The sequence below is a fragment of the Mustela putorius genome, unplaced genomic scaffold, assembly GCF_011764305.1.
Source record: "Mustela putorius furo isolate JIRA1106 unplaced genomic scaffold, ASM1176430v1.1 tig00000785_pilon_pilon_pilon, whole genome shotgun sequence".
NCBI lineage: Eukaryota > Metazoa > Chordata > Mammalia > Carnivora > Mustelidae > Mustela > Mustela putorius.
The window spans coordinates 57127-69621 of NW_025421480.1; the positions used below are offsets into that span (position 1 = coordinate 57127).

The following is a 12495-nucleotide window of genomic DNA, read 5'->3' on the forward strand; positions in this document are numbered from 1 at the left end:
ATCAGGCCTGATGGAGAGAAGAAGGCATACGTTCGGCTGGCCCCTGACTATAATGCTTTGGATGTTGCCAACAAAATTGGGATCATCTAAACTGAGTCCAGCTGGCTAAATCTAAATACAGTGTTTTCATGATAAAAAAAAAAAAAAAGAATCAAAACCTTTTTCTGTCCTCTTTCTTATTTAACTAGTAAGGAATCGATGCTCCCCAGAATTTGGGATTTTCCTTGGCTATTCTTTTCCCCTAGGGTCTCCTACTCCTTGGCTACAGGGGTTAACAATAAGCACCATAAGTTTTTTTTTTTTTTAACACTATCCAACAACAAAAAGAGAAAAAAGAAACAACCTATTGATAAATGCAATGACATTAGATGATTAGGTTATGTTAACTGAAATAAAGCAAATTCCAAAAGGTGACATATTTTTAATTTTTATTTATTTTTTAAAAGATTTTTATTTATTTATTTGATAGACAGAGAGAGATCACAGTAGACAGAGAGGCAGGCAGAGAGAGAGAGAGAGAGGGAAGCAGGCTCCCCGCTGAGCAGAGAGCCTGATACGGGGCTGGATCCCAGGACCCTGAGATCATGACCCGAGCTGAAGGCAGAGGCTTAAACCACTGAGCCACCCAGGCGTCCCAATTTTTATTTATTTTTTAAAGGATGTTTTAAGGATTTAGAGAGAGAGCAAGAGAGGAGAGAGCGGGATGGGGGTGCTGGGGTGGAGAAGGAGAGGAACCTTGGCAGACTCTGCAGGGAGTGGAACCCGACCAGTGTCTTGATCTCACCACCTTGAAATCACGACCTGAGCCAAAACCGAGAGTTGGATGCTTAACTGACTGTGCCATGGGGGCACCTGTGTATGACGTGCTTTAAATGACAAATTATAGAGATGAACAGGGCTATAGTTTCCAGGGGGTTAGGAAAGGAAGGAACCAGAGAGGAAAGTGGGTGTAGCCAAAAAAAAAAAAAAAAAGGACAACAGAGGAACCTCTGTGTTGATGAAACTCTTCTATTTTGACAATATCAATGTCAATTTTCTAGTTGTCATACTGTACCATAGTTTCGCTAGATGTCACCATTGGGAATACAAAATCTCTTTGCATTATTTTTCACATATATTCTCCCATATGAATCCATAGTTATCAAATTTAAAAAGTTTAGGGGCACCTGGGTGGCTCCTTTCATTGAGCGTCTGCCTTCAGCTGAGGCCATGATCTCAGAATCCTGGGATCAAGCTCCACATTGGGCTCTCTGCTTAGCAGGGAGTCTACTTATCCCTCTCTCTAATAAATAAATAAAATCTTTTTTAGAAAAATTAAAAACTTTGATTTTCAAAATCTGTCTTCAGCACTGAGTAAAGAGATCCAAAGTTCAACACTTGGCTTTTGTGTCTTTTAAGGTTGTAAAAGGTAATTTGCAAATGCATGGGAGCCCACAGTGATTACCATGAAAGAGACAAGAAATAACAAATGTGTGAATGACTTGAGGGTTTCTTAGGGACTGGTCAATCTGCTGATCAATTTACGGAATTAACAACGCTGTCTTCCAGGCCCCTGAACGCAGTGTCTTTTCACTTAGTACAATCTCGTGTAATTTCCTTAAAAGCTGTTTCATTTCTGTAAGGTCACTAATACTACTCCCTCTTTCATTACTGATTTTAATAATTTGATACTTTTCTTGGTAAGTCTAGCTGAAGATTTGGCGAGTGTGTTGATCTTTTCAAAGACCCCACTGTGGGTTTTGTTCAATTTTATCTATTGTTCCTCTATTCTCTATTTGGTGACCTCTGCTTTAATCTTTATTTCCTTCTTTCTGCCTCTGTTGGGGATAGTTTGCTTGTCTTTTTTTGGTGTCTTGAGGTGAAAATTTAGGTTATCAATTGGTGGGATTTTTTTTAGTGTTTTTTTTTTAAGATTTTATTTATTTATTTGACAGAGAGCACAAGTAGGCAGACTGGCAGGCACAGAGAGAGGAGAAAGCAGGCTCCCCACCAAGCAGAGAGCCCGAAGCGGGGCTCGATCCCAGAACCCTGAGATCATGACCTGAGCTGAAGGCAGAGGCTTAACCCACTGAGCCACCCAGGTGCCCTAGTGTTTATTTTTTATTGGGTTTTCTATGCAACTTTTATACTATCATGATTCCCCTTTATTTCTCCCATCTGTGTGAATTCAAGTGCTCAGCATTCTTATTCTTATAGGAGATAAATGAATACAAAAAATAAAAAACTTTTTCCTAGTTACCTGAGGTGTTCATTCTAGTATTTAGGTTTGTACCATTTAGTGATACATCTGTATGGCCTTATATTAATGGCAGGGTCATCTGACCACAGGCACTTCATGTAAACAGGAACTAATGAAGACTGGAAGAAGTTCAAACTAAAAATACCAAGTGGTGGGGCACCTGGGTGGCTCATTTGGTTAAGCATCTGCTTTCAGCTCAGGTCATGATCCCAGAGTCCTGGTATAGAGGCCCGCATCGGGATCCCTGCTCCGTGGGGAGCTCCTTCTCCCTCTCCCTTTGCCACTCACCCTGCTTATGTTCACTTTCTCTCTGTGAAATAAATACATAACATCTTTAAAAAAAAAAGAAAAAGAAAGAAAGAAGTGTTTCCCTGAGAACAAATTTATGTAATGTCAAAGGTGGTAGAGGGACACTTGGGTGGCTCAGTTGGTTAAGCAGCTGCCTTCAGCTCAGGTCATGATCCCAGCGTCCTGGGATCGAGTCCCATATAGGGCTCCTTGCTTGGCAGGGAGCCTGCTTCTCCCTCTGCCTCTGCCTGCCACTCTGTCTTCCTGTGCTCGCTCTTGCTCCTCTCTCTCTGACAAATAAATAAATAAAATTAAAAAAAAAAAAAGGTGGTAGAAAGGCCAGATAAAATAAAGGTAGAGAACAAGAAACGTTCCCACAAAATAATCACCTAGATCTCATCAAATGCTCAGGACACTATTTATTCAGTCTTCCCTAGCAAGTACATGTTATTAATATAGCTGGTATATTACTTGGATAAACAAACATCATAATTAAAAAAATAACAGCAGGGGCGCCTGGGTGGCTCAGTGGATTGAGCCGCTGCCTTCGGCTCGGGTCATGATCTCAGGGTCCTGGGATCGAGTCCCGCATCAGGCTCTCTGCTCAGCGGGGAGCCTGCTTCCCCCTCTGTCTCTGCCTGCCTCTCTGCCTACTTGTGATCTCTCTCTCTGTCAAATAAAATAAATAAAATCTTTAAAAAAATAATAATAATAACAGCAAAGCAGAAATCAAATATTCGAAACAAGTTTTTGGCTATGTTGTTTATTTCACTTAGGACACTTGGTGGACAATAAATCAGTTACTTAAAAGTCATTTCAATTAGGAATCTCTTTAGTCCTTCATCAATTATTTCAAGTGTTCTGGTCTCAAATACATTCCTTTCTTCTACGAACTTCTGAAAGAGGTAAGTGCCTCCACCTACACCAAAATAATGTGCTTTGCTTGCTAAAAGCACCCGTCCATTCTTATCTAACAATCCAAGGAATGTCTGGTGCAAAGTACTGTAATAATCTGGATTGTAAATGGTTTCTGAGGTGAGAATGAGATCATATTTTTCAAAGAAGTTCTCACTACTTAGTACTAGCTTACAAAACTCAGACCATTCCCCTGAAAAGAACCGGCATTTACATAATTCTTGTGCTATTTTTGATTTCCTCTGTCGTTTCACATCGGGTTCGTTGACGTCATTTCCTTCATCTTCGACAGTGAAGTTAGCCACTACGTTAGGTATGGTTACTTCATCAATCACCGTACTGTTATAATCTTGAAAGTGAATTTCTCGGGCCCCTCCCTTGAATGCCGCTATACCGAGCAACCCAGATCCACAGCCAAGATCCAACACTTTCTTCCCAGCAAATTTTACTTGGGCCTTTGTGAAATAAGCCAGTAGGTCAAAGGTACATTCCCAGATTTTTAAGCCTCCTTCATAAACCCCTGAAATCAGATCAGAGTGAGAAGAAATGCTTTGTGACACTATGTTTTCTCCAGGGACGTTCTCTTTCAACAAGACAGTTTTCACGACGGATACATTAACATGTTGGGGACCTGGTAATGTTTCGACGACTTTGTTTTCTAGCACTTTTGTTACATCTTCGGGCATAGGATGCTCTTTGGCCACTCTCATGCAGCGATGGTTTTCATGGGGCTCCAGGTTACGTGAGCTGTTTGCTGCCCTGACTGAGCCGTCTGTGTCTTGAGAGGGAGCTGCGCTGCCCACTGGCTTATGCTCCAACAAATGATTCTGAGGCCACTCAAGCTGTTCTGCAGAACGTCTTCTGTCCCTATGTCGACCTTTTTTACTCTCTGAGACTGAAGACTCTTCGGAGGAATCCAGGGCCAAAGCTCCATCTCCAGGGGGTGTGGATTCATTTTCCAGATGGTTTTCGATAGTAAAATTAAACTGAAAAGTCATCCTCTCAAGAGAGGCACACAGCCCTTCAGTTCAAAGGAGGATTCTTGGACTTCTGGGTAGAGCCGATGACACACACATAAACCTGCTTCAATTTTCGTTAGTTCTGTTGGGGACCAATTTTCCCATCGCTGCTTGCACAGTTACGCAGACTGAGAGAGGCTTCCACACGCCTTTGTAGAGGTCGTCGGTCTCCTTTCAAATTAGCTCTGGAGGAAAAAAAAGAAAATTGTTACTCAAGAGTAAAACGGGGGGCACCTGGGGGGCCAGTTGGTCGAGCACGTGACTCGATCTTGGAGTTCAAGCCCCACATCCAGCACGGAGCTTATTTAAGAATAAATAAAATAGAGGTTTCTTAAAAAAAGGTAAAATGACATATTTCATTAAAACATAACATTACCCCCCCCCCCCCCGCAGCTTTTCTGTAAAGGCGGCGAAGGGAGCCGGACGCAAAGGGAAGCCCTCCTCAGGCGTCACAGACGAGAGCACCACGGGCGGCGCCTCGCACGAACGCGAAAGCCCACAGCGGCCGCGCGGGAAGGCCCGGCCCGGCTGCGTCCTCCCCGCCGCCATCCCGCCGCGACGCCCGACCTCCGGAAGCCGCGGGATCGCCGCACTCCGGGCCGCTTCGACCCCGCGCGGGGGCGCTCCGCGGCGCGTCCGCCGCCCGCGACCCCGGCCTCGCGCCCGGCGAAGCCCCGCAGCGCCGACGCCCGCAGCGGGAGGACTCGGGAGCCGCCCGCGAAGGCCGGTTGGCTCCGGAGAAACCAGACGCGGCCCGACCGGAGAGTCGCTGCCCGCGGAGCCACTTCCCCGGGGCTGCGGGCGGCACCAGCCCCGCGGGACGCGTCGGCGCCGCCCGCTGCAGCCCAGCCCGGCCGGCGGCGGCGTCCCGTCAGGACAGCGGACCGACCCGGGGGCTGCCGCACGTGCCTGCTTCTCCCCGCGCCCCGGGGCTCGGATTCGTTTCCGGCCTCAAGTCCCAGGTCGCCCGGGAGCCCAGAAGTCGCAGGGAAGAGGCGGTAGCCAGTCGGGGGTTCTGCCTGCAGCCCCCAAAGTGCGTCAGGGCAGCGCGTCAGCGACCCGGCCCTGAGAACGCTCGCGGCCGGGAAGGTCTCGGCACCGGCGCCGAGAGTCCGCGCGCCCCGCGGGGCCCTCCCTCGGGAGGCGGAGCGCGCACCGGTGAGGCGAGTCCTCCGCGGGCCAATCAGGCGCGGCTCCAGCGCCCCGGGAGCGCCGCCCGCCCCCTCTCTATGGTCCCGGCGCCGGCGAGAGCTCGCAAGGCCTGCCGGGAGCTTCCGGTCTGGGCGGTGGCGGGCGGCTCGAAGCTGCGCGCGGGCGAGGCATGTCGGAGGGGCGCGCGGCGCCGGGGAGCGCCGCGCCGCTGGAGGAGTTGAGGAGCTGGCCGGAGGCGCTGTGCCGCCGCGAGCTGCCGTCCGTCCTGCCGCGGCTCCTCATATCCTTCCCGGGCTCTCGCCCCACGGAGGGGGGGGGCCCGCGGCTTCGCTCCGGCCGCGGCGCGCTGGCGGCCGGGCGGGCCGCGCTCCTGAGGCCTGAACCCTCGCTGGGCGCGGGTGGGCGGAGCAGCCGCCGAGGCCGAGGAGGGCGCCGGGAGCGCGGGCGGGGAGCGCGGGCGGCCGCCCGACGGGGCCGAGCCTGTGGCGTCTCCTCCACTCCCGGTGCCGCTGAGTCCTCTGCGTGCGGTCGGGGCGGACGCCTTCGCCGGGGAGCGCGGGGCGCGGCTACCCGGGCCTGACCGGTCCGACGCTGCGCCGGTGCGGGCCCCGCAGCGCTGCGGGCACCGACGCGCGCAGACGTGCGGGGCTCCGGGGGCGTGAGCGGCCCAGGGAACGCGCGCCGCGCTCTTCCCGGGGCCGCTTCCTGTCGTGGCTGCGGAGGGGGAGCGGCTGCCGCGCCGAGGCTCGCCCGCCGCGTCCGGGGCTGGCCGCCCGCTTAGTCTCGCTGTGGGCGCCTGGAGGCCGCCAGCCGGGGGCCCGCCTTCAGCGCGGAGCTGCGCGGGAAGGAAGAGCCGCCTTCGGTCCGGGGAGCCTCGGATGCTCGCGCCGCCTCGGGGACACGTTCTCGCGTCGCGTGGGCGCGGCCCCGCCGAGCTGCAGGAGCGTTTCTTAGCCGTCGTGCGGTTCGGAGCCGGGTCCTCGACGCCGGACTGGGAAAGCCTGTCCGCCGCCCGCAACCTGCTGGGCAGCGGTCCGGGCCCCACGCGGCGGAGCGCGGGTCCTCTTTGCGCTTCAGGCCACGGGGCCCTCAGTAGCTGCAGGTCCGCGTTCTCGCTCGGTTCTGCAGGATTTCACCTGCAGGACAACCTAAACCTCGTCTTCCCCCAGTCTTGTCTTTTGTCTTTTTTTTTTCCCCTAAGATTTTATTTGTTATTTGACGGAAAGAGGCAAAGCGAGAGAGGGAACAAAAGCAGGGGAGAGGGAGAGAGGGAAGCAGACTCCCGCAGAGCAGGGAGCCCGAGGCGGGGCTCGGTCCCAGCTCCCTGGGATCACCATCTCCGCTGAAGGCAGACGCTCCGCGACTCAGGCAGCCAGGATGAGTTTTTAATTACAAGCACATCACCCAAACATTATTTGCATATTTTGCATTTTACGTATTCTTTTCTAGTTTTTACCTGCATGTCTGCATAATCATAAATGAGGTTTAACTTTGGAAGGGACTAGAGTTTTTTTGACCTTTGCTGAGATTTTTCTGTAAGACAAATACAACCCTGTTGAACTAAGTGAAATGAGTTAATGACTGTACCTCATTTTGATTGCTGCTGTAAAATTGGTATGTGCAAAGTAAGATGTCAGAAGAATCCGTTCTCGTGTTAGTGTTCTGGAGTTATCTGTTCATTTTTCTTGCTGACACATCCTTTAATACTTCTTTTACAGTAAGAATTTCTAATAATTTTTAATGGTGTACAGGTGTACACTTCATAGTGGGATTACCGCAACTTTTGTAATGGACATAGGAAGACTTACTGTCAGATGTATAAGTGTCTGCTATGTGCAGGAGGATTTCAGTCTGACGAGCTTTTTAAGAGTCCCACAAGGAACATGAAAAGAACATGTTGAGTGACTTAATACAGGTGCAGATAAAATACCGGAGAGGTTCAGAGGAGGGAGAAGTTCCTTTTCTGTTTTAGAAACAGAAATCTCTGGCTTATTATATAGTACTGTTCCTCTGTCAAAAGCATGTCAACTACACATAGTTTGAAAAGACAGTTTTGTCCCTGCTCAGTTTTGAAAGTATTTCCTTGAAGTATTTTCATTATATTATAGTTTGTTTACCTAAGAACATTAAATTTTTAAAAGTAAAATTAAGCCAGTGATTGGAATTTAATTTCAATTTCTTACTGCTCATTGCCTGAGCTTCAAGAAGGCTGCTTTGTAGATTTATTCTTAGCAGGGAATATTCTATTACTGTGATACTGTGACCTTCCTTAATTTTTTACTCTATGTATCAGCATTCCGACAATTGGATTGAACATATTCGTAAGTAAAATTATCTTAATTGTTTACTTTGATGCCATTAAAGTCTGAGTCCTGCATATTTCAGTACAGTTCCAAACTCCCTTTAAATGTATTCTAGTAGTTAGTGTTACAGCCTCTAAATTTCAGTGGCTTAAAATGACCGAATTCCTTCAAGTAGTACTTAACGTTTTAAAATTTTATTTCGAATAGGTGCCTTAACTGTGGTTAATGTAATAATACAAGCACATTGAAATTTTTAATGTTGGTTGTTAAACTGGTTAGACTCACGTAAAACCTAACTTGCAGTCTGCTTTCAGGTTGACTTTCTCATCTTTGTGTTCTTTAATCTTGCTTGGCTTATTTATTTACTTATTTAGTTAGGAGAAGAGATGAATTAAAGACCAGACCACAGTTTATTCTTATTTTGAGTTAGCTTATTCTATTTATATTTCACTTTGGTTGTGGATATTTATAATTTTCAATCTGTGTTGCCTGTTGGGTCTAGTTTTTTTAAGTAATTTTTTTTTATCCTCAATATATATATTTCTACAGTGATTGCTTCTCGGCCTTTTGGCTAAGATCAAGTGTGTATATCTTTCTATAGTGAATATTTATACATACTGTTTGTAGAAAATTTGAAACAGGCAGAAAATCAGAACAGATAGTGAAATATCCATTAATCTGAAATGGTTAAGATTTTAGTATAGAACATTTTCATCTTGATTCTGTACGTTGCCAGGCTACTGTTCTTTGTATGTACATGTTTATATTGAGATTGGGATTACACTATTTTGGAAGCTTGATCATTTAACCTTAGAGTATTGTGAATATTTTTTCATGGTTTTAAATGATCTCTAATAATGATTTTAATGATAGCAAATTCTATTCAGTAGATGTACCCATATCCTTTAAGTGGTCCGCGAAGGGTGGACATACAGATTATTTTTTTGAGTGTTTGTTTTCTTGTTATTATTTTAGATACTAATGGTTTCTCTGTGTAGGGGTACCTGGGTGACTCAGTTGGTTAAGTGTTTGCCTTTGGCTCAGGTCATAATCTCAGGGTCCAGGGATTGAATCCTGTGTCAGTCTCCTTGCTCAACGAGGAGTCTGCTTCTTTCTCTTCCTCTCCCTCTCCTCCCTGCCCACCCCGCTCGTGTGTGTGTGTGTGAGAGAGTGTGTGTGTGTGTGTGTGTAATAAATTTTTAAAAAAGATTATTTACTTATTTGTCAGAGAGAGAGAGAGAGAGAGAGAGCATATAAGCAGAGGTAGTGTCAGGCAGAGAGAGGAGCAAGGAGCCTGATGCTGGGCTCCATCCCAGGGTCCCAGGGTCCCAGGATCATGACCTGAGCAGACACCTGACTGAGCCACCCATGTGTTCCAGTAAAATCTTTTAATAAACATAGTTTAATATGTTTAATAAACAGAGTTTTTCTACATAGAAAATGGCAATTTTGAAACTACAAAGCTTCAGATTGGTAGTACTTACATATTCTTGCATTTGGGGAAGTGGCGGTGATCTTTGTTCTCCCACGTGACTTAGAAATATGTTACTATTTTGCTTTATAGAAATTCTGAAAATTATTGTGGAAATGTTTTTACCTCATATGGACCACCTGACACTGGAAGAGACTTTCTTCTCACAAGTGCTGCCAAAGGTGTAGTACTATTGTCATCTTAATCAGTCAACGTGTTATAAAGGCTGTTTAAATCTATTCTCAGTTTTAAATCATTTATTCTTAACTTTGGCTCCTTTATTTTTTAATGTATCAGATTATTTGATATACAATATACAAATAATTTAGCAAGAAATAGATCTCAGGTGAGAACATAATGGTGTTAGTGTGATCATTAGGTGATTAAAAGCATTATAATTTTAAGTAGCATAGATCCTTTAATTGAATTTTATTATTTGTAGGTAATCTTAAGTACTTCTGTATTTTAAGACAGTTCAATAAATATTTGGGATGAGTGATGAAATTAGCTAAGATCTTCTCTGTAGAGTTTATTAATAATCATTAAATTTTATTGTCTAGAAAAAAGGAGCCAATTTTTTAAAAAGATTTATGTATTTATTTTAGAGAGAGAGGGTAGGAGAGAGCATGGGGGAGGAGCACAGGGAGAAGGAGAGAGAATCGCAAGCAGATTGCCTGGGGAGTGTGGAGACCTATGTAGGACTTGATCTCACAACCTTGAGATCAGGACCTGAGCTGAAACCAAGAGTTTGACACTCAACTCACTGAGCCACCTAGGCTCCCCTGGAGCCAAATTTTATTGAAGAAGTCTTAGAATTAAAAAAAGGCTGGAATGTTGGTAAAATCAAATAACCAAGAGAAGACATTAAGTTCACCAACTATGTTATTACCTTTTACTCTGTTTCCTATTACCTTTTAGATATTTATAGTACACTTTTTCTCTGAAAAGCACAGGCATTATTTTTAATTGAAAGAATTAAAGATATTTTGGTGCCAAAAGTAAAACATTTTTTAAAATGATTTCCAAGTTTAGCTTTGAAGCAGATAATCATCAAAATTTCTATTACTCATATTCATTCTACTGTTCTCTATCTAAAAGTTTCTTAGAATTTGTTCTTGACTATCAGAAGAAGATCCTGCTGTTACATAGATTAAAATAAGGATGTTGAATGTTAGCTTGCCTTTGAGAAACTGTCCTATTTGATTACATTGTGTTGTTATTCTTCCAATGTTTAGGCCATTTAAATTGTTTAGAAAAATCTGAGTATTGAGATCTTAGGGTAGCTAACTTCGCAGACCAAAAAACAAAAACAAAAACAAAAAAACTTAGTTCTTATGAGAGACGGTGGACTCTGAGAAACAAACTGAGGGTTTTAGAGGAGAGGGTGTGGGGGATGGGTTGGTCCTGTGGTGGATATTAAGGAGAGCACGTATTGCATGGAGCACTGAATGTTATAGGTAAACAATGAATCTGGGAACAGTACGTCAGAAGCTAATGATGACTAATCACAACATTTAAAAAAACCCAAAAAACAAAAAACTTAGTTCTAAGGTCACATATAGTACCCCTACCCCAGAAATGGTATTTTTAGTTGTTCAAAACAGGAAGTTGGTTAAAATGCAAGTGAATAGGTAATTCAACACAAATTCATCATCACCCCTGGAAAATACCCTTATAAATATCCATGTGAACATCGATTGGTTGAGACCATCAACCTTTATTGTTTAGGGTAGCACTTATCTTTGTTATGGCACCAAAAAATGAACTTGGAGTGATTTTTACATGGATGTTATTAAATAGATTCAAACCACAGAAATGGAAAACAAATCAATTTCTGTCTGAAGCTTTTAAAAGATTGTGTTATATGACTACTTTTATAACATAGGCATTGTTTATTAAATGCGGGTGTTAAGCTAGATAATATTGCATGGCTATTACTAATAAAAAAAAGTCTGATTTTTTTTTTCCTTAAAGATATGTCTTCCGGGTGCCTGGGTGGCTCAGTGGGTTAAGCCCCTGCCTTCGGCTCGGGTCATGATCTCGGGGTCCTGGGATCGAGTCCTGCATCGGGCTCTCTGCTTGGCGGGGAGTCTGCTTCCTCCTCTCTCTCGCTCTGCCTGCCTCTCTGCCTACTTGTGATCTCTCTCTGTCAAAAAATAAGTAAAATCTTAAAAAAAAAAAAAAGATATGTCTTCCCTTTCTTGTGTTTTTTGTTACCCCTCTTTAACATGTTTGCTTTTCACAGACTGTGAAATTATTTGATGACATGATGTACGAGTTAACCAGTCAAGCCAGAGGACTGTCAAGCCATAATTTAGAAATCCAGACCACTCTAAGGAATATTTTACAGGTATGTGAAATTTATTAGAAAGGGTATGGGGGAAGATCTTGAACAGTATAAGAATTTTTATACTGATATTAATTAGTTATATATCCTTTATGTAGTGGCCCAGTGCTAGAATTAAATTTATAGACTTAAAGATAAGAATGCAAAAAAAATTGTATTTTTTTATACAATTTCATGCTGAGTAAACACCAAACTTATATAAGACAACAAGTCTTACCTATAATTGCCTTACCTATAATTTCTTACCTATAATTTCAAAACTTGTACGTAGAACACCTGCCATACGCTTTGATGTGTGGGTTAGGATTCTGACTTTTTAAAAAACCAAATGGCTGGCCAGTTGTTCCAATATTTGTAGTTCTGATAGACTAAAGTTCAGTGAAGGAGGAATACAGGATCCGTGTTGTTCACTGCTATATCCCTAGTACCCAGCATGTCTGATACTTTTTATGTTTGTGAACAAAAACATAGTGTGAATGAAATTTCTCTCCTTATTTCCAGACAATGGTGCAGCTTTTAGCAGCTCTTACAGGTTGTGTTCAGCATGTCTGTGCCACCCAGGACTCCATCATTCTAGAAAACATTCATAGTCTTCCTTCCTCAGTCCTACATGTAATCAAAAGTACATTTGTACATTGTAAGGTGAGTATGAGTCTAAGTACACTTTAAATGGCCTGAAATCCACAGGCAAAAGGGCTGAGGAAAATAGTGTTGGACATAAGATTTTACATATTAGCCTGTATTACTGGAGTAGACTTCTC

The 12495-nt window shown here is 44.5% G+C and overlaps 2 protein-coding genes and 1 pseudogene across 11 annotated transcripts in view; 2 read left to right on the forward strand and 1 right to left on the reverse strand.

The window, feature by feature from the left end:
* Positions 1 to 3263: 3263 nt before the first annotated feature.
* On the reverse strand, positions 3264 to 5611 carry METTL18 (methyltransferase like 18). 2 transcript variants are annotated; one of them, XM_045084580.1, is made up of 2 exons: positions 5351 to 5611; positions 3264 to 4646 (listed from the first exon to the last, which is right to left on the reverse strand). In XM_045084580.1, the coding sequence occupies exon 2, from the start codon at positions 4438 to 4440 to the stop codon at positions 3328 to 3330; it is 1113 nt and encodes a 370-aa protein (XP_044940515.1). In that variant the 5' UTR covers positions 4441 to 4646; positions 5351 to 5611; the 3' UTR covers positions 3264 to 3327. The 2 variants fall into 2 exon arrangements, with proteins under 2 accessions (XP_044940515.1, XP_044940517.1); XM_045084582.1 differs by lacking the exon at positions 5351 to 5611 and adding an exon at positions 5029 to 5325.
* Positions 5612 to 5740: 129 nt separating this feature from the next.
* Positions 5741 to 12495, forward strand: part of CUNH1orf112 (chromosome unknown C1orf112 homolog) — a 55215-nt gene continuing 48460 nt past the window's right edge. For 7 of the 9 annotated variants that reach the window (XR_006607956.1, XR_006607957.1, XR_006607960.1 and 4 more), the window contains exons 1-5: positions 5743 to 5893; positions 7895 to 7934; positions 9481 to 9569; positions 11633 to 11737; positions 12236 to 12376. Coding sequence is in view for 2 of the 9 variants with exons in the window: in XM_045084565.1 (XP_044940500.1) it covers positions 5783 to 5893; positions 7895 to 7934; positions 9481 to 9569; positions 11633 to 11737; positions 12236 to 12376 (486 nt within the window). In the remaining 7 variants the exon portion in view is untranslated. Of the gene's footprint in view, positions 5894 to 7894; positions 7935 to 9480; positions 9570 to 11632; positions 11738 to 12235; positions 12377 to 12495 lie in introns of those variants that run through there. The other 2 variants (XR_006607961.1, XM_045084566.1) reach the window with 2 other exon arrangements.
* Positions 8468 to 8612, forward strand: LOC123393278 (annotated as a pseudogene).